Below are 26009 nucleotides of genomic sequence, written 5' to 3'. Positions count from 1 at the left end.
GGTCATTTACCACTTTGATGAGGGCTGTTTCGGTGCTGTGATGGGGTTGGAAGCCGGACTGAAGGGGCTCAAATAGGTTATTGTCAGACATGTATGAACGGAGTTGGGAAGCAATAACTTTTTCAAGAAGTTTGGACATGAATGGGAGGTTGAAGATAGGGCAGTAGTTCGAGAGGGTGTTTGGGTCCAGACCAGGTTTTTTAAGGATTGGGGTGATGGCAGCAGTCTTGAAGATGGAGGGGACAGCACAGTGGGTCAGGGACAGGTTAATGAGCTTGGTGAAGTAAGGGCAGAGAGTAGGGAGGCAGGCTTTAATCAGGGCAGTGGGGGCAGGATCTAATGAGCAGGTGGTGGATCTGGCAGAGGAAAAGAGTTTGGTGAGTGAAGCACTGTCAATCTGGGTAAAGGTAAAACCGGGGGGGGAGAAGTTGTGGTGGCAACAGTAGTAGGGAGTGGTTCATCTAAAGGAGGTGTGGATGAGGTGAGAGTTTGGTGTATGTTGGTGATTTTTGTGTGGAAGAACTCTAGGAAGGAGTTGCAGAGTGATGGGGAGCCAGATGTAGTATTATTTACAGGGGGGTTGAGAAGTTTGTTAACAGTGGAGAAGAGGGTGCGGGGGTTTCCGCTGGAGTATTGGATTATGTTGGAATAGTGAGAGGATCGGGCAGCGATAAGGGCATCTCTGTATGTCTGAATGTGGAGTTGGTGGGCTTGGGCATGGACAGTGAGACCAGTTTTTTTGTGGAGCCGCTCCAGGCGACGGCCGGTCTGTTTCATGGCACGGAGTTCGGGGGTAAACCAGGGGGATGGAGTGGCAAAAGTGACCAGCTTAGTTTTGAGGGGGGCAAAAGAGTTAAGGGTACTGGATAGTGTGGTGGACAGCTGAATTGCGAACTTTTCAGGGGAGTGTACAGTGCGGTCAAGTGGTAGGGTGGATGTGATTGAAGCAGCAAAGTGGGCAGGGTTTATGGAGTTGGTGGTCCTGAAGGATATGGTTCGCGACTGTATGGGCTGAGGGGCAGGGGTGGACAAGAGAAAATTAATCAGTCTGTGATCAGACAAAGTGAACAGAGACCCGGTGAGGTTTGAGATGTTCAGACAAGGTCTAGTGTGTGGCCCTTGGAGTGTGTGGGGAAGTGTACATGTTGAGTAAGGTTAAAACAGTCCCAAGACTACATTGAGGTCGGAGGCAGGTGTACACTGAGTGGAGTCGACATGGATGTTGAAGTCGCCCAGCAGCAGTAGACGGGAAGACAGGGAGCAGGCAGAGAGTAGTTCAGTTAATTCAGAGACTTCGGATGGGGTGAATTTAACATGAAAAATGATAGCGAGGCCGCCACCCCTTCCAGAGGGGCGGGGTTTGCAGAAGCAGCTAAAACCTGGGGGCGTGGCTTGATTTAAAGAGAAAAAGACGATATATGATGACCATTCTCCTGGCCAAATGCACCATTGCAGGAATGTTTGTAACACATCAAAATACCTGCCACAGACCTGCCACAGGTGCATTTCTTTGGATTAGATTGAACACAAACACATGTAAAAGTGAGCCTTTGCTTTTCTTTCATGGAAATGCATAACCCAGCTGCGTACGCTCAGGGGCCCAGGAACTAAGCAACAGTTCACCTCCTTCATCTGCACTGTCCTCATCCTCGCCAGTGTCACCACGGCAACCGCCACACGTCTCTTATCCTGAGAGACCAGGAAGTTTCCCAGGATGCATCACGCGGTCGTCCTGGTCCAGCGGAGCTCATCTTGAAACGGGAACTGGGGAGAGACTCATCACGCCTTAAACACTGATTTACGACTCACTTTTAATTGTGTGGCGTAACTAACGCAGCTAAACTACGTTATTAAATTATGAGGCACACCCATGTGACACAAGCCTATAACCTGCCTGAGATGTACAGAACACAATGTATACCAGTGGATCCCAAACTCGGTCCTGGGGGACCCCTGTGTACGCTGGTCTTCATTCCAACCTCAACTGCAATCCCAGGATTTTAACAAGCTAGTAATTTTTCTTAATTAGGTGCTTTTCATGTTTTAGAGCTTGGTCTCCAGTCTTATCCAGAAAGGGCCAGTGTGGGTGCACACACCTGATTCTACTAATCAACCACTAGCGTCTTTGCTAAGCACCTTGATTAGTAGAATCAGGTGTGTGCACCCACACTGGCCCTTTCTGGATAAGACTGGAGACTGAGCTCTAAAACATGAAAAGCACCTAATTAAGAAAGATTACTAGCTTGTTAAAATCCTGGGATTGCAGTTGAGGTTGGAATGAAAACCAGCGTACACAGGGGTCCCCCAGGACCACAACAGGATGCGTGGACTCGTACACAGCTGTGATCATCGAAATATCTACTCTCCAATAATAATGAAGTGACTTTACTGGATAGTTCTCCACAGATCAGAATCCAAGCTATAACGGTCATAATTTCAGGGAGAGTTGAAGACTCTGATGTGATTCCAGGTATATTTCATATGGTAGACATGACATGGAATGGACACATATATATCATATATACAGTCAGTACTCCAAGGCTGAACGCCATTTATCCATAAATGTTATGAAACCTAAATAACTGGAAACACCGTGCACTTTAATCCATTTAATCATCACCACAAGGGGCAGTGTTGAGTCACATATGCGTTATGCAGGCCTCTGGGTGCAGCAGCCCCAGCGAAGCCCAGAAATTCCCACCTGCCCCGCGTGAACCGAGCTTCCGATGGAATGACCGCGGGGCTCGGCTGACGAGAGGAAAACTGAGATGTGTGGAGAAAGCAGGAGTTTGACCTCCGGAGGAGAGCCCAAGCTCCGACTCTGCTCATTATTATTTTATATATTTTGGAGGAGAAAATTTTGGTGGAAAAATTCAGTGGAATTTTTGTTGTTGTTATGACCCCAGAAAAGATATGGGGGAAGGAGGAGCATTGGTTAAATGAGAAAGTGAACACTGATCACCATGAAAAGACACGACTAAGAAAAAAAGCTGGGATTGCAACAGCAGTTAAGACGCTTGGGAGATTACGAAAGATCAACTGAAGGTGCCAAAGCTTTTCTTTAACGATGGAACACAACCCCCGAAAACACAACAGAGGTTAGAGAAACTGTGACCCGAGAGGTTCGAGTCATCTCAGACATCAGATCTGAAACAGTTCCTCTAATATCACAGATCTTAGTAATAATCAGACTGAGCAAAAAGACCACGAGGTGATGTTCTCCTCAGCTCCCAAAGCAGGGCTGAGCTAAACCCTCAGGTTTGCTTCAGACACACCCCCAAACCAAACCGGGTTCGGAAAAAACAGTTACAACAATACAAACTGACCACAACGGCAATGCAATGCTGGAATCATTTAATTGCATATTATTAAATAAACGTATGAAACACTGTGACATATAAAATTTTTGCAGTTGCTAAAAAAGAAAGAGGAAAAGCTGGCCAGTACTGTTTTGAAAGAGCTACCGGTGGAACTTCCTCTTCCTGCCGGCCCTCTGGCTGGGCTTGGCGGAGAGCTGCCGCTTGAAGTCCACCAGGCAGTCGGTGGCCTCGGAGATGGGCGTGAAGGCCTTGATCGGGGAGTCGCTGACGGAGAAGCCCGCGGTTCTGCTGCCGCCCGATTCCGCGCTGGAGAGAGAGCGAGGCGGCGTCGGAACCAAACGCACGCTCAGTCCCCCCCACACACCGCCCCACACATCTATACAACCTTACCACCACCTTCTAGCCCCCAAAAACTATGAGTCTCAAAGGAGACAGACACTAGGAAACAGCAAGGATGAATGGAGAAAGTTTATTTAATCTACGCTCCACCAATGGCTTCAGTTTGCAGTCTGCTGCGTTATGGAGCTGTACCTGCTGTTAGTGATATGATGGAGCTGTACCTGCTGTTAGTGATATGATGGAGCTGTACCTGCTGTTAGTGATATGATGGAGCTGTACCTGCTGTTAGTGATATGATGGAGCTGTACCTGCTGTTACTGATATGATGGAGCTGTACCTGCTGTTAGTGATATGATGCAGCTGTACCTGCTGTTACTGATATGATGGAGCTGTACCTGCTGTTACTGATATGATGGAGCTGTACCTGCTGTTACTGATATGATGTGCGATAGAACGGTACCTGATTTCTTTCCTTCTGTATGAATGAGATGGCCCAGCTTCTGTATTTGAATGAAAAATAAAACAGGGTTACATTTAAAACGCCTGTATTATGCGGTGTCATATTTGATTACATGATCATGAATAAAATTCATACGGGTGTTAAAGGACAACCCAGCAGTAGATATCATATGCGATAAGTTCATTAGCTCTGCAACAAGCAGAACTCACAGGGGCTTCTGAGCACAGACACTCATTCTCCAACATAATGACAAAGCTCAAAGCGTAAATCTGACAAGATCCAAAAATACTGCTTCCTGCATTCCTTGAGAAACTCTCTGAGACGGTACAGTGGCAGGCTGCTGGTTCTGCCCCATGTTCATGTAGGAGTGCACCACACCGGCATACCAGAGTCTTTCTGCTCCGACCGGTCCAACGCTGTCAGCAAGCTCTTCGCTCCCTGAGGGAAAAGGCTGAAGTTAAGCTCAAACCATGCAGTACTCAAACACTAATACAGCAGTACTCAAACATTGTTACAGCAGTACTCAAACACTAACACTCAAACACTGATACAGCAGCAGTACCTGATTGGTGCGGGTGGACTTTTGGATGCAGGCCTCCACGTGGCTGTCGTACTCAGGCACAGGGAACAGCCCGTGACACAGGAAGCACTTCTCCTGCAGTGGTGCTCTGCACAGGAAGTGACACGGAACACCTGAGCTGGCTGCAGAACAGCAGCAGTAATACCCACATACAGACAGGTGAGAAATGAAAGTGGAGAAACATAACGAATGCAGATGCTTCCATACAGGTGCACTGCATGATACAGTTAGGCAGTTAACATCCTATCGTGCCCTGCAGCATGTATAAAAATTCTGAGCAGGCCCAGTTGACCTCGATTTTGGATCAAGATGGCAAGTGGAAAAGATCCAAGTGACTTTGAAAGAGGGTTCATTATTGGGGAATCGCAGAACCCGGATCACCCAGATCCAGACAGAAAGCCTGCTGACCCAGACTCGCACACAGGAGCACAGAACCAGGCCCACAGAACCAGGCCCGCACACAGGCCCACAGAACCAGGCCCGCACACAGGCCCACAGAACCAGGCCCACAGAACCAGGCCCACAGAACCAGGCCCGCACACAGAACGCTCCTGTCTCCTTACCTGGTAAGTCTGGTGCTGGGCCGATCCTCTTCAGCCTCTTCAGTCCTCCTGGTGCTCTTCCGCAGAACCATAGCTGAGAACGACAGGTCTGCTCTCACTTACAGATACAGGACAAGGACGAGCCCAGCAGCCCTCCTGTCATCCACAGAACCAGTCATGTGTTCACACGTCATCCAATCACAGCCGTTTGGCAGTAATTAAGCCAAAGGCGAGAGACGGAAGCCAGACACTGCTGTTCTCTGAACGCTGTCTCGCCTGATTGAGCCGTGACACCTCCAGCTGTGTGTGCACCAATCACCTACTTTAGGAACACCGGACTACCATCACACAAACACGACAGCATGTTAATGTGATGGGCTGCACAGCTGAGTTCAGTAGCATAGGGCTTTACCACAGCAATATGAATAATAATAGCTTAAAAAACTCCCTGGATAAGACTGCCTGCTAAAGTAATGTCATGTAATTACTCTAATGCAATATAATGTAGTGTAGTGTAACGCACTGCAGTGTAATTCAGTGTAAAGAACTGCACTGCAGTGTATCACAGTGTGCTGTGCTGTACTGAGTGAGCTGTAGTGTATAGTAGTGTGCTGTACTGAGTGTATCACACTGTGCTGTACTGAGTGTATCACACTGTGCTGTACTGAGTGTAATGCAGTGTATAGTAGTGTGCTGTACTGAGTGAGCTGTAGTGTATAGTAGTGTGCTGTACTGAGTGTATAACACTGTGCTGTACTGAGTGTATCACACTGTGCTGTACTGAGTGTATCACACTGTGCTGTACTGAGTGTAATGCAGTGTACAGTAGTGTGCTGTACTGAGTGTAATGCAGTGTATAGTAGTGTGCTGTACTGAGTGTAATGCAGTGTATAGTAGTGTGCTGTACTGAGTGTAATGCAGTGTACAGTGCTGTGCTGTACTGAGTGTAATGCAGTGTACAGTGCTGTGCTGTACTGAGTGTAATGCAGTGTACAGTGCTGTGCTGTACTGAGTGTAATGCAGTGTATAGTAGTGTGCTGTACTGAGTGTAATGCAGTGTATAGTAGTGTGCTGTACTGAGTGTAATGCAGTGTGCTGTGCTGTACTGAGTGTAATGCAGTGTATAGTAGTGTGCTGTACTGAGTGTAATGCAGTGTACAGTGCTGTGCTGTACTGAGTGTAATGCAGTGTATAGTAGTGTGCTGTACTGAGTGTAATGCTAGTGTATAGTAGTGTGCTGTACTGAGTGTAGGTATCTAGTGTGCTGTCTGTGTGCAGGTATAGGTAGTGTGCTGTACTGAGTGTAATGCAGTGTGCTGTGCTGTACTGAGTGTAATGCAGTGTATAGTAGTGTGCTGTACTGAGTGTAATGCAGTGTATAGTAGTGTGCTGTACTGAGTGTAATGCAGTGTATAGTAGTGTGCTGTACTGAGTGTAATGCAGTGTATAGTAGTGTGCTGTACTGAGTGTAATGCAGTGTATAGTATTGTGCTGTACTGAGTGTAAGGTACTCTAGTGTGCTGTGCTGTGCTGTGCTGTACTAGGTGAGCTGTAGTGTATAGTAGTGTAATGCAGTGTGCTGTGCTGTACTAGGTGAGCTGTAGTGTATAGTAGTGTAATGCAGTGTGCTGTGCTGTACTAGGTGAGCTGTAGTGTATAGTAGTGTAATGCATTGTGCTGTGCTGTGCAGTACTAGGTGAGCTGTAGTGTATAGTAGTGTAATGCATTGTGCTGTGCTGTGCAGTACTAGGTGAGCTGTAGTGTATAGTAGTGTAATGCAGTGTGCTGTGCTGTACTGAGTGTAATGCAGTGTATAGTAGTGTGCTGTACTGAGTGTAATGCAGTGTACAGTGCTGTGCTGTACTGAGTGTAATGCAGTGTATAGTAGTGTGCTGTACTGAGTGTAATGCAGTGTATAGTAGTGTGCTGTACTGAGTGTAATGCAGTGTACAGTAGTGTGCTGTACTGAGTGTAAGGTACTCTAGTGTGCTGTGCTGTACTGAGTGAGCTGTAGTGTATAGTAGTGTGCTGTACTGAGTGTATCACACTGTGCTGTACTGAGTGTAAGGTACTCTAGTGTGCTGTGCTGTACTGAGTGAGCTGTAGTGTATAGTAGTGTGCTGTACTGAGTGTATCACACTGTGCTGTACTGAGTGTAATGCATTGTGCTGTGCTGTGCTGTGCTGTACTAGGTGAGCTGCGGGTCGCACCTTGCGTCTGTGAGCAGCTCTCCTCGGTGTCGGCGCTGCCGTCGCAGTACGCAGCGTGCATCTCGATCTGCGACAGCGGGAAGCCGTGCATGCAGATGGGACACTCCACCCTCCCGCTGCGGCCCTGCGCATCCTGCGCCTCCTGCTCCGTCACCTCCACCTCCATGGTGGCCTCCTCTCCTCCTGCTGCTGCTTCTGTGGGCTGGCTGTGCACCTCCTCCACCTCCTCCTGCTCCACCTCCATCACCTCAGACTCCGGCCTGGGCTGGGACACAAACAGACACGTCCCTAAACGCTCCCCAAAGCACTCCCCAAACGCTCTGACTGCGCATGGAGTTCAAGCTTGTTTCCAGTGTTAAAATGGCTGATATAATGTAACAGTATTAGCACTGTGAGTCGCTGGAGTGTCAGTGCTGTATGACGTACCAGCGGAGGTTCTGTGTGTCTGTGTCTCTAAGTCTGTGTTAGTGAGTCTGTAAGTCTGTGTGTCTGTGTCTGTAATTCTGTGTGTTTGTGAGTCAGTGTGTCTGTACGTTTGTGTGTCAGTCAGTCAGTGTGTCTGTAAGTTTGTGTGTCAGTGAGTCGTGTGTCTGTAAGTCTGTGTGTCAGTGAGTCTGTTTGTAAGTCTGTGTCAGTGAGTCTGTAGGTCAGTAAGTCTGTGTCAGTGTCAGTGAGTCTGTGTGTCTGTAGGTCTGTAAAGTCTGTGTTCTCAGACGCTGTGCAGTCACCTGACTCGCAGCAGGGCTCTCCATGTTCACATCCTGCGTGTTCTCCTCGCTCATCTGGGTCTCTGAAACAAATAAACAGCATGGTGATGAAGTACAGTGGAACATCACCGCCCCCCCACCAGACATCACCGCGCCTAACCTACACCGCCGCCCCGCCTAACGGACAACGTGGTCTGCTTTAGTCTCGGCCCACTGATCACTGAGAAAAAATCCATCTTTTTTTGTCATTGGTGTGCATCCCCCACCAATGACATCATAAACAACAGCAATGAACATCTGGCCCCATATGCACAGTTTTAAAAAGAATGTGGCCCCCTAAGAGAGTGACTGGAGAACTCTGATCTTCATCTTAGCTGGGATGAGGAGTTTGACCCATATACTGCACCTGGACACATTCCCTCCTCCTCCTCCTCTTCCTCCTGGTGCTCCAGCAGCTGTGTCTCGGGCTGAGGGGGACTCCGGTCCCTGAGAGCGCGTCTCCTGGGCATGACAAGTACACCGTCATAGCACGTTAGCACGTTAGCGCCAGCAAATCCAACTGCCGCCAGTAACCTGAGTGGGCATGAAGACTATATCCTGGCAGCACTGACTCACATCTTCAGCACTGACTTACATCTTCAGCACTGACTCACATCTTCAGCACTGACTCACATCTTCATCACTGACTCACATCTTCTGCACTGACTCACATCTTCTGCACTGACTCACATCTTTCTTTACAACTTACTGGATTCGACCTGTGCTACGTTACTGACAGGACATTCCAACTGAGTCAGAAAATTGTGCTGTGGCACAACCATGAAATGCAAGTGTATTTTAAAAAATAAACTGTTTTCTGAAACATTAAATGAAGAATACATTGCTTTAACAAAGGGCATTAATACACTGACACAAGTCATTCACATTAATTAACTATTTGCAGGCAGTTCTTTATGGAGAAACAAAATTGCATTAAGACATTCTCATTAATATTAATTATCTGTATGCTTCATGCATCTCTTACCTCAAAAGTCTGAATTTGTCTGGTGGTTCTTCAGGCACAAAGTTAGAGTCCAACGAGGATTTTGGCTACAAAAAAATTAAATGAACATGACTTTGCAAAGTTACATATTTTACATCCCATCTGCTAGTTTACTGAACTTTTAACATCAGTTCAAGTCAAGGTCAATCTCTCACAAAGTATATCTGTCAAAGCGTGGGGAAAAATGCACACCCTGGTGGTTGGACTTGGTACTACACCAAATATGCAGCAGTGACCAGTGAGACATGATTTTACCGGATTGTGCACTGAAGCGCATTAATGTGTAGCTATATGAACACTGCGGCCCCTGTTAAAGAGACTCGTGTGTGATGAGTTGGCCTTGTTAATGGGGTTGAGTGTGATGAGTTGGCCCTGTTATTGGGGTTGTGTGTGATGAGTTGGCCCTGTTAAAGGGACTTGTGTGTGATGAGGCCGGCTCATGTGTGATGAGTTGGCCCTGTTATTGGAGTTGTGCGTGATGAGTTGGCCCCATTAATGGGGTTGAGTGTGATGAGTTGGCCCTGTTAAAGAAACTTGTATGTGATGAGTTAACCCTGTTAAAGGGGCTCTTTTGTGATGAGCTGGAGGCCAGCTGCACACACCTCCTCTGGCAGTGTCTGTGACGGAGTCTCCAGAGCTTCACTGTCCGGCGCCCCGCCCTCTCTGTCTCCCCCAACCGCCTCCGAGCCTTTCTGCGATCCCCCCCTCTCCTCCTCCTCCTCCTCCTCCGCAGCCTCTCCTGGGTCCTCCTCTTCCTCCTCCTCCTCCTCGTTGCGCAGGGGCCGGGCAGGCCGGGAGCGTTTGAGGCGGGCCCGGCGGCAGAAGGGCCGTTTGAGGGGTCCGGGGAGCACGGGCTCCCCCCACTCGGCCTTGCGGAGCAGCCCCCGCTGGGCAGATTTCAGGCTCTTCTCGTACACCTCCAGCTGGGTGAGGATCACCTGAGTGTAGTCGTCCGGGTTCTGCCCCCGGGGGCAGAAGGGCACGCCCCAGTAATACAGCACTTGCCCCGCCCCCTGCTCCTCTTTAGGGGGCTGGGCCGGGGCCTGGAGGGAGGGGCTAGCTCCGGGGCCCCGCCCACCGCTGCAGGAGGGCTCTCCCTGTCCTGAAGGCACCGCAGGTATGGGAGCGTACATGTTCCTGAACGTAATCTTTCTCCGAATGCCTCTGGCCCCGCTCACACCCGCCCTGGGAGCCGAGGGGGGGGCCAGGCCGCTGAGGGGGGTCGCGGGATTTCGGGAGGCGTCCCGCGGGAAGACCGGGCTGGGCACAGAGCCGGGTACATCTCTGAGGAGGGATTCCGATTCTGAGTAACTGCTCTGCTCACAAACTGCACTCTGGGATCTTGGAGGACTGGGGGTCTGAGCCACAATTGGGCATTCTTCATTCTGTAACAGAGACAGTTTAAAAACCCAGTAAACATACAGTGAATCAAAAGTCAAGAGCTGAAATTGAGACTATTATTACAACTACTTAAAGGTATAGTTTTAATTATGACAGCCAACCAGTGAACAATGAACGAGAATAACTCACAGGAGACATTTAGTCTTAAACAGGGATGAGTTTACCTCCACAGGACTTTCCTCATCCTCGTTGTCTTCCCAGTGTAGTGTCATCTGAGTGGAGAAGTCTTGTCCAGGCTGCAGCGCCACCTGCAGGGTCCCTCCGGCGGTGCGCTCGGACACGCCTACAGGGAGCGACAGTTAAGCCCCGCCCACCGACACACAGCTGGGATAACCCAGGAGGCAGTGCTTCAGACGTGAACCAGAGCCAACGCCACCAACGCCAACGCCAACACCGCTGAACTAACATCAGCAGCTCTTACCCACCGCCAGGGCCTAGCAGGGAGCGTCCGGAGAGGGAGCTTACCGTGAGCGGGCTGGCTGCTCGTCGAGCTCTGGCTCTGCTCCCGATCAGAACCACCCTGTCAGGAGAAGGAGAAAAAGGCCTAAACATGTCTCCCCCCATCCCGAGAGACATCATTTACTGACGCCTTATTAACCCAGTAATAACCACAACATGAGGGGCTTGGGCATTCCACATTACATTAACATTACAGGCATTTAGCAGACGCTCTTATCCAGAGCGACTAACACAACTTTTTTTTTTTTTTTACATAGCATTTTACATTGTATCCATTGCTCATAAGTACCTTGCTCAAGGTACAAGCATGTCCTTACCGGAACAACCAGCTGAATTCGTTACAAGCCCTTCCTTACCCATGGCTACACCGCCTGTCCACGAGAGAGAACAGACTGAGGCGCTAACTGTGTCTTATGTGACCTCTACAGAGAGAAACGAATGAGATGCTAACTGTGTCTTATGTGATCTCTACAGAGGGAACAGACTGAGGCGCTGACTGTGTCTTATGTGACCTCTACAGAGAGAAACGACTGAGACGCTGAATGTGTCTTACGTGATCTCTACAGAGAGAAATGACTGAGATGCTAACTGTGTCTTATGAGATCTCTACAGAGAGAACAGACTGAGGCGCTGACTGTGTCTTATGTGACCTCTACAGAGAGAACAGACTGAGGCGCTAACTGTGTCTTATGAGATCTCTACAGAGAGAACAGACTGAGGCGCTGACTGTGTCTTATGTGACCTCTACAGAGAGAAACGACTGAGGCGCTAACTGTGTCTTATGTGACCTCTACAGAGAGAACAGACTGAGGCGCTGACTGTGTCTTATGTGACCTCTACAGAGAGAACAGACTGAGGCGCTAACTGTGTCTTATGTGACCTCTACAGAGAGAACAGACTGAGGCGCTAACTGTCTCTTACGTGATCTCTACAGAGAGAACAGACTGAGATGCTAACTGTGTCTTATGTGACCTCTACAGAGAGAACAGAATGAGGTGCTGACTGTGTCTTACGTGATCTCTACAGTGGGAACAGACTGAGGTGCTGACTGTGTCTTATGTGATCTCTACAGAGAGAACAGACTGAGATGCTAACTGTGTCTTACGTGATCTCTGCTCCCGTCCTCGCGCTTGCCTTTCAGAATTACGCCCCTCGGAACCAGAGGCTCCAGGTGGGATCTGTGTGTTGGTTCAGAGCAGCCCTGGCTCCCGGGGGGTCGGCCTTTACGGTGAGGGGGGGGCACAGAAGCCTCTTCACCTCCACGCGGCGCACACAAGGCGGCTGCGGCCGTTTCCGGAGAGTTCCGCGCCCCTCCGGGCCCCCGCCCGTCCTCCCTTCGGTCTGAGCGGGGGAAGGTGGGGCTCTGGGGGGGCTCCGGGCTCGGCGGCGGGGAGGACGGCGACGCGCCGGACGCAGGTAATTTGGCGGGATCGCTCTGCGAGCAGAGCACAAACCCGGCGGAGCGGCAGTCCTGCTCCAGGGCCTGGCTCAGCTTCTCTATGCGGAGCACGGGCCTGTGGGAGGGGCCCCCCGCCTGGGAGGGGCCCCCCGCAGAGGAGCCCCGAGATTCTCCCTCAGAGTCTGAGCCCAGGGCCTCTCCCTGGGACGGGCCGACCTGAAACAGCAGGCAGGGGAACCGAGGTTAGAGCAAGAGCCAAGGGACAGCTGACAGGACAACTAACATGGAGGAGAGCTAACATGGAGGAGAGCTACCATGGAGGAGAGCTAACATGGAGGAGAGCTAACTGAACTAACATGGAGGAAGCTACATGAGGAAGCTAACATGGAGGAAGCTACCATGAGAGAGCTACAGGGAAGCTAACATGGAGGAGAGCTAACGTGGAGGACAGGTAACATGGAGAAGAGCTAACATGGAAAACTGAAATGCTAATTGATTTTTCTTTTTGTCTTCAGGTGCACAACACTGCACAAACAAATCTGATGAAGGCAATGGAAAATGATAATAGTGAAAAATGTGCACATTGAATTCTTTTAAAGATCTGTGCTACAACAAAGAGGATAAAAAATGTGAGGTCAAGTAGAGAAACTGCACCGTACCGCCTCTGAGGCAGGAGGAGCTGACAGGGGAGTGTCCGTGCCGATGGGCGGAGACTCAGACGGGTCTGCTGATTGGCTGGGTGGGTCGCTAACCCTCCCTCTCTGAGCCACGCCCACTCCGGTTGCCATAGTGAACTGGTCCTCTGTGGATACGTCTCTCTTCCTATTGCTCAAACTCATAGATAAGGGCTTCTTTCTGGGGGGGAAGGCAGGGCTTTCTGCAGCGGGGGTGGGGCTCTGGCCAGCCAAGGGCTGTGACCCCCCGACAGGGGTCATCACCAACGGCAACGACTCACAGTCCTCGCTGTTAGCCTGCATGCCATTAGCCTGCAACAAAACAACATTTCAGAAAAAATGACATCCATTCTGAGGATACTTTTATCCAGACCAGTTTTCAAAATGAGGTATAAAAGCACTAATATTAATATTGAGAAATGCCATTAGTTTATGCCTTGGCTATATATATGATATACAGTGCATCATTACAGTAAGTGACATATGTATCAACAGGGCTCAACAGTGCTCCCATTTTAGGAGCATTTACTTCAGAAATTTAAAATGTGGTAAGTGGAAAAAATGTATTAGGAGCACATCGCTTAACGTTCTAAATTTTTTCAAATATTGGAGCACATGTGCTCTTTGGGAAAAAATGTTAGCGCAGAGCCCTGATCAACAAACAGAAAGCGATTTCCTGAGCGCAGGACGCTAGCCGTACATGCAGACTCTGAGCGATGGCCAGCCTCATGTCCTCCTCTTCCTGCTGCTGTCGTCTGAGCGCAGCGTTCCCAGCTTCCCTTTCACTCAGCCGCACCGCCAACTCCATCATCTCCTCCTCCGTCAGCTCTGCGGAAACAACATCCCTGTCTGGGCACAAAACTGCCAGAAGGAGGAAGGACTCATCAAGTCAGCTAAATAAACCCAATTAGCAATCACTTTTTTAATCATGGGTCTCAAGGTGGACGAACACTTCAAAAACCAGCAGACACAACAACCCCCCACGATCTAAGTTTGAAATTCCTGATTTCAAAACATGGACTATGGGGTACGGTTTATGCCGATACTAGATGGACGAGGTGTGTCTGATTGCATGCATTGACTATGTTTTAAGTCTTAGCAGTATGACATTTCTCTAATAGTTCTACTAGCACCACATCATACCTCTAGCCTGTGTTCTGGTCTCTCTCCCACGCAAACGGCCTTCCCTGGCGGCTGGTCTGTGCTCCTCTTCCTGTAGCAAAAGCGAAATTACGATAGCAGCGAATTACATCTCCACACTTCAGTTAACAAATGTTTTCATTGCGCGAGCTAAACACAAAACAACATGAGCGAATAAAGCACGTCAATGTAACGTTAAGGTGAAGTTAAGTATTTACGAGACATTTGACTGTCAGAAATAACACAATATCCCCATAACGGTACCTTCTACAGTAGCTCCTCGTCCACAGGCAGATAAATGCCAAATACATAAATTAACTCAAAGTAACGATAGCCAAGTTACAGCTATTTACTCGCCAAACTTCCCTGTGTTGTTTGGAGAGTTCACTCACACAACATAGAACTCAGCTGACTATTCTAATGCAGAACCATTACGGGTGCTTCTGTGAGCCTTCAAACTAACCTCATTTTCGCTGTCAGAAATGATCAGTAGTTCGTCATTATCTGTGTGTCTTCTCTTGCTGGGAAATGCACTGCCATCGTCGTCGGTATCTCTTCTCCGAGTTCGCTTTTTCCGTGGCATGTTTAGCTAGATAGTCGATATCTGACAAAGCGCTGTCAAACCAGTACCATTAGTAGCAGCTAGCTAGATCAAACATTCGTTTTCCACATCGATAACGTTCGATAGTTGTGATTAGCCAGATAACCTACAGTGTTCGCTTGATTTACAATGGAACGGCATTGTTTTTGAACTTCTGCCCAAGTTGCACCAAAAGCGCGAATTTACCCGTAGATATAAGCTTGCGAACTTCGGAGTTGCTAATAACACACTCACACTTCGCAGACTCGGAAGCGTCCATGTTTTGTGTTCGGTCATGTGACGTGATGAGGCATGACGGGATACCTTGCCCGTTAATTTGTGGCGCGGAAATGTGCAACCGACGCTTGCTAGCGTTCACCTGCAGTAGCTAACTAGCATTGGCTACCAGCTAGCATGGCAAGAAGTAAATTAACTGCCATCAATGTATGCAGTCTTATAATATATTCAGTCATTAGCTAGATATTAACAGATAACCAAGGAAACCATCCACATCGAATTAGCTGAAATGTAACCAAAGCCCAGTTCGCTAATGCCAACTGTGTTGGTAGGATAGCCGAGTAGATTAGCTAACTTATACGGTTTGGTCAAGCAATTGCCATCTTTACCTGCACGAACAAACATGAAACCAGTTATTTCTAAATGTTCTGCGGAGACCATAGACCGTATAAATTAAAAGGTGGAGACATAACCCTTCAAATACTGATAGTCGAGACTGAAGTGGCCAGCAGCGGGCGACAGTGTGACGTTTCATTTTACAGACTTCTCGTGATGGTTTACGATGCAGTCCAAGTCTCGCGATAGTTCACGACGTTGTCCCCGCTTCTGCGCCTCAGCGTCTTGCCGACTCGTCCTGTAAACATGGCGGACGAAGAGCAGAATGGAGATTTTCCATATTTACCGTCGGGGGCGGCGGAGGGTAGGTTTCTGAATTCCAGCCCTCGGGATTACCGGGAACGACCACGCTCGGTCATCTTTGTTGTATGAACTATTTTAGGTCGCAGCAGATGTACTGACAGCGCTGTTGTCTGCAGAATAAAGTGTAGCCTCTAGGTAGAAGCATTGATGATGTTAGGTATCATAGAGATCAGTCTTGGAAAAGACAACATCCAAGGTCGAGAAAGCTAGTCATATGGAAGTTGCAGCCAATTCACTTGCTGCTTACTCTATATTAGTATGCATGAAGTATTTTGAGCAGAAGAGAGTTGGTGTATGTTGCTGAAGTTCGGGAAAGTATCGGTTGCTAATGCTAGCCATCCAGCTTGCTGCTTATTTAAGCTATGTTATGTTGCAGAAGTAACGCTATATGCGTATTTTTGTTGGCACCGTCCACGATGTAAGCACAGGTTAACGTCTTTGCTGTGACAGTTATTTCCCCCTGAACTTCCTTTTAAGTTGCACGTAACTCGCAAGGTAAACACAATCCACTCATCAACGACGCAGCAAGCAAGCTGGCTAACTAGCTAGCTCCTTTTTTTATTTTGTACACCGGTAGCTAGCCAAATTACTTTATTAGCTGCAGAAATCCATTTAGGATATTGCTTACTCTGATTGCGTTTTTAATTTGCGTAATCAAATGTTTTGTTAGAGCCAATGTAGTGCAGAATGTGTTTGCACGAGCCGACATGCATCTAGTGTTCTCTGCTCCAGATAATGACGCCATGTTGTCATTCATAAGTCATCGCTTACGTCTCATTTCTCTTGCAGTGAACAAGATGATCAAAGAAAACAGTAACCTGTTTTCTGACGCCAATTGTAAAGTATGCAACGCGGTCCTGATTTCAGAATCGCAAAAACTTGCCCACTATCAGGTTAGTCACTATTCAGTTTTTATCAATTTTCAGAAACCACCTGTGTACCTCTTTAAACAATTTAAGGATCTTTTTCTGTTTAAAAAAAAAAAAACATATTTTACACTAAATTATCAGGTGGAATGACATAAAAGCTTAACTATGCACAGTTTTAGAAAATGGTTTAAAGTTGTTAATTGTACTTTGTCTAAAACAACAAAACAGGTTGCGTGTAAGCTGTCCAGTTGTGCACCTTAGCCACTTGTAAATAAAGAAATAGTGTATCTGACTCAAAAGAGGATGAATGCAGTGTGTAGTTGCATGTCAAAAAAAAGAAACCTGCAAACTTGCCTCGGCGTGATGATTCTCTAAAGTCTGTTCCTGAATGCCGTGTGATCGCTGCAGAGTAAAAAACATGCCAATAAAGTTCGCCGCTACATGACCATTCACAAGGACGAGGAGCCATCAGTGAAGAGGTTCAAATCGCCCTCCACCACCGACAGTGTGAGTTTTAAGCGTATTCCCTTCCTCCTGATTGCATAGCCCTCTACCCTCTGTGCCTTCGTCCTCATGTGCACGTTATCCCCTTTCCCCAGGTCAGCGACAACGGGGAGGCGGACCGCTACAAAGTCTGCCCCGTGTGCAACATGACCTTCTCCTCGCGGGTGGTGGCGGAGTCGCACTACCAGGGAAAGGTGCACGCCAAGAACCTGAAGCTGAAGACCTACGGCTTCCAGGCTCCAGGTTAGCTTTCCTGCGCCCGTCTGCTTACTGTGCCCTTCAACAAGGCTGCTTTTTTGTGCTGTCTAATACACGCACACTCAAGTGCAGAAACTGTGTGTTCATTTTAAACGGTGCGGTCGGTTGGTGTCATGCTGCACTTTCGGGAGAACTAAGTGTCTTGCCAGTATTTGGCTGAATTTGTTCATGTTTGTGTGCTGAGTGACTTAACAGGGCCGTTGTGTAAGATAGGCAGATTTCATATCGCGCAAAGCGGCGAGAACAAAAGCACATGTATAGAGTTAGCATGTAATGAATCAGTCGTTTAAGATGCGAAAGCGCTTCACAGTTCACAAGGGGGAAATTGACCTTGATCGTATCATCCACCTGGGAGATGTGCGGCACGCATTTTGAGGTGGAAGCATTTGACACACAAAAAAGCTGGAGAGAATCGAGTAAATGATAATGAGAGGCAGCTATAATTAATTCCATTAAACTGGGGGGTAATTAGATGGTAAGATTGAAAGAAGTAGCTGGAGAATTAGTCCACAACGCCAGGGAGACCCTGTTCTTTACGGTAAGCGCTGGGGGGGGGGGGGGTCTTATAATAACCATCCAGACCTGAAAGAAGGCACCTCCTGCTTCACAGTGTTCCTACCACTGCGCTCCTGTTAGAATTATTCATTCTTTAAAGCTGTGCTTACAGGCAATATGGGAGTCTGTTGCAGTGTTGTTGTTTCAGGGAGTGATATGGGAGTCTCTTACGTCATTATTGTTTCAGGGAGTGATATGGGAGTCTCTTGCATCATTATTGTTTCAGGGAGTGATATGGGAGTCTGTTGCGGTGTTGTTGTTTCAGGGAGTGATATGGGAGTCTCTTGCGTCATTATTGTTTCAGGGAGTGATATGGGAGTCTCTTGCGTCATTATTGTTTCAGGGAGTGATATGGGAGTCTCTTGCGTCATTATTGTTTCAGGGAGTGATATGGGAGTCTCTTACGTCATTATTGTTTCAGGGAGTGATATGGGAGTCTGTTGTGGTGTTGTTGTTTCAGGGAGTGATATGGGAGTCTCTTGCGGCGTTGTTCGTTACCCTAACTGACCTGTAGCGTGTGGTAGACACGACTGGCTTTGTTTTACGCATGAAGGAGATTTTGGCACAAACATCGGTGAATCAGCAGAGGTGTCAATCAGCTGTACCGAAGTGCCAACAATCAGCTGTGCACATTCTGTGTGTGTGTGTGTGTGTGTGTGTGTGCGTGTGCTCAGATCACTCTAATCAAATGCAGCAGGTGTCATGTCTGTCCGCAAATCAGATACAGGTTTAATTAAAAGGTGTTAATTTGGGCTCAGAGAGGATGAGTGATGGTTATGGTTCATTATCTTGATCAGGGGTGTCAAACTCACTTGTTGCAGGGCTGCAGTTTTTGTGTTTTTTTATCAGTGTAGGCCTTGGAAATAAGGTGTGTGGACCTGTCAGTTCACTAAAGACTCAGCAGTCACTGTAACACTGACGCCCAGCACAGGCTGTGGCCTATCAGCACCCCCCCCCCCGATCTGCCCTGGGATCTGTATGGAGCAGGAGAGCGGTGGGCGTGCGAGGCCTGTGAGTCATGGAGAGAGAGAGAGCAGCCGTGTCATCAGCCGCACAGCAGAGAGGGGGGGAGAGAGGGATGTGCGGGTGAAGGAGAGTACTGTGCAGTGAGAGTAAACATGGCAGAAGAGCGCGTGCTGACCCCCCCGTGCCCCTCTTCCAGCGCTGCCTCCCGCTAAGACCCCCAGTAAGAAGAAGGTGGAGGTGCAGAGCGCGGCGTCCCAGGGCCCAGCAGAGGGCGACCCCGAGCGCTTCTGCTCCATCTGCCACGCCTCCTTCAACAACCCGCTGATGGCCACGCAGCACTACGCCGGCAAGAAACACAAGAAGCAGCTCACCAAGATGAAGCTGCTGGAGACCTACGGCCCGTCCTCCACCCCCGGTGAGAGCTCCACCTCCCGCACCTCCCCCCACTCCTCCTGCACCTCCTCCGGCACCTCCTCTGCCCTGGTGAGAGCTTCACCTCCCGCACCTCCCCCCACACCTCCTGCACCTCCTCCGGCACCTCCTCTGCCCTGGTGAGAGCTCCACCTCCCGCACCTCCCCCCACACCTCCTGCACCTCCTCTGCCCTGGTGAGAGCTCCACCTCCCGCACCTCCCCCCACACCTCCTGCACCTCCTCTGCCCCCGGTAAGAGATCCACTCGCACCTCCACTTGCACCTCCCCCCACACCTCCTGCACCTCCTCTGCTCCCAGTAAGAGCTCCTCTACCCACAATTCTAGCAGCAGAAGTTTGATTGTGTCAGTGAGGTGTGTTTGAAGCTGTTGTGCTCTTGCTGTGTCTGCAGCCTCCACAGTGAAGGGCTACCCCTGCACAGTGTGCAACATCGAGCTCAACTCTGTGGAGCAGTACCAGGCCCACATCAGCGGCTCCAAACACAAGAACCAGTGAGTTACCCTGCGCAGAGCTTACCTGGGCTGCCTCACCTGGGCTCCCTCACCTCCCTCTCCTGGGCTCCCTCACCTGGGCTCTCTCACCTCTGCTCTCACACACACACACACACACACACAGTGTTCAGTGACATTTTTAGATGTACCTCACGGACTGGCTTGTGTCTGTGTTTTTGCAGTGTGAGGGTGAAGAAGGGAAACAGCACTTTCACCAGCCCCTCAGAAACGCTTCAGCCTGCCGAGCCATACCCAACAGCGCCCCTGCAGGAGGACTGGGGTAACTACAACCAGGACTATGAGTGACCAGAGGGACCACCCCAAAAAAAACAACATGGCAGAGTCTACAGACAGAGCACCCCTCAAAAACAACATGGCAGAGTCTACAGACAGAGCACCCCTCAAAAACAACATGGCAGAGTCTACAGACAGAGCACCCATCAAAAACAACACAGCAGTGTCGCTACAGGGAGAGAACACCTCAAAAACAACATGGCAGAGTCTACAGACAGAGCACCCATCAAAAACAACACAGCAGTGTCGCTACAGGGAGAGAACACCTCAAAAACAACATGGCAGTCTCTACGGAGAGAACCCCACGAAAACAACACAGCAGAGTCTCTACAGGGAGAGAACCCCACAGAAATCACACGCCAGTTTATACAGAGAGACACCAATCAGCAAACGTGTTGCATCCCCAAAAAACCCACACCCTCATCCTCTCGCTTTGACTCTCCCTCTATCTCTCTCTGTCCGTTGGTCTTTTTCACACTCTGTCTCTCACTCCATCTCCTCTAAACCTTCGACATGCCGCTTGTTCTGGAAAGTTCTCTATGATATTTTATTATTATATTTTAGTCAGTCATGGGTGGTGCTGGCATTCTGGGTAGTCCCTGCTCGTGTCTCTGAGGTAGTCGTTGGGGGGGGGGGGGCGCAGGCATTCTGGGTAATCCCTACCCAGGTCTCTGAGTTAGTCGTAGGGGAAGCAGGCATTCTGGGTAGTTCCTGCCCGCGTCTCCGAGTTAGTCTTAGGGGAAGCAGGCATTCTGGGTAATCCCTGCCCATGTGTCTGAGTTAGGCGTAGGGGAAACAGGCATTCTGGGTAATCCCTGCTCGTGTGTCTGAGGACCGCAGGGTTTCTCAGTGATGCCGCAGGGGCCACGCAGGCCTGATTGGCTGGTCCTTGGAGACGGGCCTCGGTTGTTATGGGGCGTCTCTGTTGCTGCTGATTCAGAATCCACACATTTGTTGTATATGTGATGTTATATACACGTATATATAATTTTGTATCTACAATGTTTTTTTTTCATTCAAGTTCTCATTTTTACCTGTGATTTTGTTGTCGCATTTTAGCTTCTGAGTGGAGCCAGTGTTCTCAAGGTTTTCTTGTTTCTTAGGTCTGCAGTTACTTGCTTTTTTATCACAAGTATGAGGTGTATAGAGCAGAGGAGTTATGCCTTGGTACAGAATGAAAATATCGCACTTGCCCTTGATCGGTGGTTTTATTTTTTGTTTTTACATATTCCCCCCAGCATTGTCATCTTTGCTGAATATGAAATTGTGTGATTGTTTCTTACTTGGTGCAAGCTGTTGGTTCTGTCTCTTAAGAGCAGCTTTGTTTTAATTAAATAATTGTTTTCATACATTTTTAGGCGAATAAACGACACAAAGCTGCTCAGTTGAGACTGAAAGGTGCTGTAACCAGAAAGCTAATCTGATTTATTTTTACCTGGTAGGTTTAGAAGTCACGCAATAACAGGTAAATGTTTTGGCTTCCTTTTCCTTCTGCGTGGTAGAATGTGTGCTCATGTAGATTCCCATTTATCTAGACTTTGATCTTCTGACTCTGTACTGATTCATAGTGTTAAGCTAGCCTGAAAATCATGAAAGAAAGCCTAATATGGATGAGAATATTTGTTGGTGAGTACAGAGAGAATGTTTTTTATCTGCTGTGTGTAGCGACGGGTTCAGGATGAAGGGAACCTGGTTGATGCTGAACCGTATGTGGCCAGTAGCTCCTCGTCTGCTCAGCTAATTTTAACGGACACATAAATAGGGAATAATGGGGGGGGGGGGGTGCTTATCAGAACGGGAGCCAGGAGAGCCAGCAGGAAGCTTAAGGTCAGAACTTCTCAAGCTCGATGAGAAGGCTTCTTTTTATGTCATAGATCCAAGTCCACAATCTCGGTACTGAGGTTTTAAAAAAAACTTTTCTGTTGCTAAGTTAAAATTTATTTGTCTTCATTTTCTTTTTTGTGGGTTATGTACCTAGGAAGTAACTGAATGTGAGAAGGCCTAGCAGCCTAGTTTGTGAACTGAAGTAGTTACAAACGATTTGTACTGTTTGTATGATTTGCGGTTTACATGCAAACGACATGCTTAATCAATATGGTTAAAATAGCAGTTTGAAAGTGTTGTGAAAACTTCCTCAAACATTTGACGTTTGAGATGGTTTTCTTGTGTGCTCTTCGATGTAATCATTCGCCATAGTGGTTTCCCCCCGGTTTGACGAGCAGAATGTGTGATAAATGCTTGTGTTAAGAGTCCGGGGAACATGAGTGGACACACTTTAATATAATATGTTATTTAACAGACAGGGCTGTATAACACGTGTGTAAATAACTTAGCTGAAACGGGCCTGCTCTTTCAAACCTCATAGTGTTAGTCGATGTTGTACTTGACGAGATTTATTTTAAATATGGTACATGTCTGCCTAGAGAAATATTAAGAAAATGTACATCTAGTAAAACATGTTTTAACAACGCCTTGTCTGTTCTTGTAGAACACTAACCAACACCATGACTGACCCCGACCACCACGGTAACACAGGGTCCTAATATCGGCCATTTTCCCTGTTATCTGTGTCTGCACCAGCAGGGGGCGCACACATCCTCCTGATCGTGACCCACTGGCCTCTTTTCGGATATTGCTGCAGTAATTTGCATTAGTTTTAATAAGGAAGCTCGAAAGGGAGAGCTGGAATTGATTCCTCAGATGACCGACTTCGTTCCACCAAAGTGCATTAAAAAACTATCCTCCCAATATCCACAAAACGGTCTTTTGAAAGTGGCACATTGAAATTAGTAGTAAGTGTGACACAAACCAAAAAAAATCAATTCCTTCATGTTAAGAGCTATGCTAGAAGTGGTTCATAAATGCCTTTTAAGACTTGAACACATGAATTGGAATATCTTAGGAGGCCCTTTGGTTTTGAGTGTAGCTTCTGAAGAGCTTTTAGCTGTCCTCAAGTCGATTTGTTTAAACTGAGAAATTCTCTTCATCTGAAATTAATTTCTGCCAAGTAATAACTGCTCATGAAATCTACAGTTTGATATTAGAAGAGTCACTGCCATTTTGTGTTAGAGTCAAGGTACATTTAATTAGGAATTATTTCTCTGTATAAATATGTCAGTTGGTAAGGCATACTGAATGGGGACTGCTTTAGACTTATGCCATGTGTATAAAAATCTCTGATTCCGTTCGATTTGTTTGGGCGGCAGTAAGTGAAACGCCTGATTAGCTAGCTAGTGTTAGCTATGTTGGCTCGCCGGCTTGCTTTGCCCAGCTGCACCTTCAGATACAGTAGGACTCACAGTCTCTCTCTCACATAGAGGTGAGCTTACTTGTTTGCTAATGCTAATGATAATGCTCGCTAAGTCGGATATTTAATGTGAGCTAGTTTATGTGACAGGGACAAATGTAAATGAATAACATTACTGTAAATGTGCAGGAGTTGGCCAGGACACTGCAGTCCCTGGGATGCAGGTTTGGCTGTGGGAGATCACAAGGAGAATGTGCAAACTCCTCACTGGGGGGACCCGGGCCAGCCGGGACTCAAACCTGCAACCTCCTTACAAGGCAAAGGTGCTGACTGCTAATGCTAGCTCACTAAGAGTATACTTTTTAAAAATCCTGTCCTTGATGTCGCCTTAGCTTATATATATTTTCTGTCTTTATATTAAACTGACCACGTCAGATTCAAGTGTCGTCTTTTTTATTTGATCGTTTGAGCGACCATAGTAGTTAGATAACCACACACACGACGCACACGCATATACACACACACATGCACACGCATATACACACACACACACACGCACACATGCACACACACGCACACACACACACACATACACACATGCACACACGCACACATGCACACACACACGCATACACACACGCACGTGCACACACATGCACACACACACACACGCACACATACACACGCACACATGCACACACGTGCACACACACACACACACACAACAAGAAAGGGCACATTTCAGGCTTCTGGCAGAGAGACTTTGCACTGTAGTCTCTCTCCTGCACATTCAGCAGCTGTAAGCGTGTAGAAGCTGCTGAGATTGTGCTCTTTGCTTAATGCTGTGACGGCATTGGCTGCTGGGAGTTCACGGCAGAAGTTTTGATTGAGCTCCTTGCTCAAGGGCACCTTGGCAATGCCACGCTGCACGCCTGGGGCTTAAACCCGCAACCTCCACGCTAGGAGTCTGCTTCTCTGTCCTGTACACCACACAGCTGCTCAAGTTCACGGCTGAAGAAATATTAAAGGAAGCTGCCATCCATTCTTAGTATCCTTTACGTAACGTAATATAACACAACGTAACGTATCATACAACACAACACAATGTAACATACAACACAACACAATGTAGTGTAATATAACGCAACACACCATACCGTAGATAGCATAATGAACAGGCCGTTCAGCCCAACAATGCTCGCCGCGAAATGTGTGCCATTGGGATGCAGTGCCTGGGATTAATATTCGTGTTAAACTCCGATCAGCATTCCTGGCGTTTAAATCCATTTAACTGTAGGCCACCATATCCTTCTTAACTATATGATTATTCTTTCTGATGTCAGCTGTAATGTATAAGCGTTCAGCGCCCTTGCTCAAACAGGTGTGTTACTCATATCTGTGTGAAGCTTGGTTCCAGCTCTGTGTTAAACTGGCGCGTTAAGCAGGTGTGATTTACCTCCTTGCTCCTCTGATTGCCTTCGTCATTAAATGTGTCTCAGCGTTCAGGTGAAATTTATGATGCTGTCGCAAGCTGCTGTTGGCTGTTAATCTGGGAGCATAGTTATATTCGCAGTGTGTCTGATATCGAGTGTGAGCACGGCCTGGCTGGAACGACTGAGAAAAGTACAAAGGAGTTTTAGAGAGAAAAAAGTTCCCTGGCATGAGCGTGACCTGGAAGTCAGGAAATCGATTTCTGAGAGTACGCTTTGCAAAATAATGTTTGCCAGATATTTCTTAAATGTGTGCTCTGGACGGGTTCCGAAGTGCATCAGTAGAACATGTGTTGGGGGGGGGGAAGTGGAATAAACACTTAAAACCACGTTTCATAAACATCACGTGACAGTTCCTGGGAGCCACGTACACAGCCCGTCCAAGGTTTGAAGGGGGGGTTACGGGTACCCCCAGACCACCCTCCTAAACGTGTGTCTGGGGTGAAATCTTTCCTCGGTGTTTTACAGTAAGCTGTTCATTTGTAATGACACCCCCCCCCCCCCAGAATAAATCAGGAGAGATTACCTCCTAAACAAACTGCTTTTAACTTTTAAATTTTCCATTTTCCATTTTTCTTATAAAAACCTAGAAATAAGTGAAATGTCCTTATTTGCACTTGAGCGGGTGAGCGGTACCAAAGGTCCAGGGCCGCACTGGTTCAGATACAAGCTCCATTCATAAAAAAGGTAAATGTTTACTCTGATGATAACATCTATTTGCTTTCAGTGGGGGGGGGGACACTTTGTATTTACAAAGTGGGCCACGTAGTGTCTGCACTGCCCCCCCCCCCCGAAGCACAAGGTGTGTAAACACGCAGACACACGTAGTACGAGGACTGATGCTTTACCGCCTGTGTCTTCCTTTACCACTGGGGGGCAGTGTAAGCCACATTCCCCACTAATCCACGCGTAACCCCCAACAAATACACATGACATTTCACTCACCGCAGTGAATACGCACGGTAAATTAGAAAGTCTTCAAACTTAATGCCATGAAGCCTCTAACATTGTATTGCAAAATCTGATGATCTCATGCACTGCTGGTTTATTCTCATATATGATTATATGTAATGTCAGACTCACTAAATTAAAGAGGGAAAGATAATTGACATAT

General features: G+C 47.8%; 2 protein-coding genes across 4 annotated transcripts; one reads left to right on the top strand and one right to left on the bottom strand.

The window, feature by feature from the left end:
• Positions 1–3339: 3339 nt before the first annotated feature.
• Positions 3340–15374, bottom strand: uimc1 (ubiquitin interaction motif containing 1). 2 transcript variants are annotated; one of them, XM_064349661.1, is made up of 17 exons: positions 14737–15374; positions 14277–14346; positions 13834–13961; positions 13119–13445; positions 12166–12675; positions 11067–11121; positions 10766–10884; positions 9803–10585; positions 9183–9247; positions 8565–8659; positions 8180–8241; positions 7452–7716; positions 5263–5335; positions 4682–4787; positions 4506–4557; positions 4120–4159; positions 3340–3626 (listed from the first exon to the last, which is right to left on the bottom strand). In XM_064349661.1, the coding sequence occupies exons 1-17, from the start codon at positions 14854–14856 to the stop codon at positions 3461–3463; spliced, it is 3036 nt and encodes a 1011-aa protein (XP_064205731.1). In that variant the 5' UTR covers positions 14857–15374; the 3' UTR covers positions 3340–3460. The 2 variants fall into 2 exon arrangements, with proteins under 2 accessions (XP_064205731.1, XP_064205730.1); XM_064349660.1 differs by having other exon boundaries at positions 13834–13994; positions 14737–15371.
• Positions 15375–15639: 265 nt separating this feature from the next.
• znf346 (zinc finger protein 346) lies at positions 15640–23841 on the top strand. Of its 2 annotated transcripts, none has more exons than XM_064349667.1 (7): positions 15640–15790; positions 16579–16682; positions 17067–17165; positions 17258–17405; positions 19138–19356; positions 19765–19864; positions 20047–23841. In XM_064349667.1, exons 1-7 carry the CDS (start codon positions 15733–15735, stop codon positions 20168–20170), a joined length of 852 nt encoding a protein of 283 aa, XP_064205737.1. In that variant the 5' UTR covers positions 15640–15732; the 3' UTR covers positions 20171–23841. The 2 variants fall into 2 exon arrangements, with proteins under 2 accessions (XP_064205737.1, XP_064205738.1); XM_064349668.1 differs by lacking the exon at positions 15640–15790 and adding an exon at positions 15853–16284.
• Positions 23842–26009: the final 2168 nt, after the last annotated feature.

The sequence above is a fragment of the Anguilla rostrata genome, chromosome 9 (assembly GCF_018555375.3).
Source record: "Anguilla rostrata isolate EN2019 chromosome 9, ASM1855537v3, whole genome shotgun sequence".
In the NCBI taxonomy this organism is placed as follows: Eukaryota; Metazoa; Chordata; class Actinopteri; order Anguilliformes; family Anguillidae; genus Anguilla; species Anguilla rostrata.
Note: the sequence above shows the minus strand (reverse complement) of the source record. Positions and strands in the feature narration are given on the sequence as shown.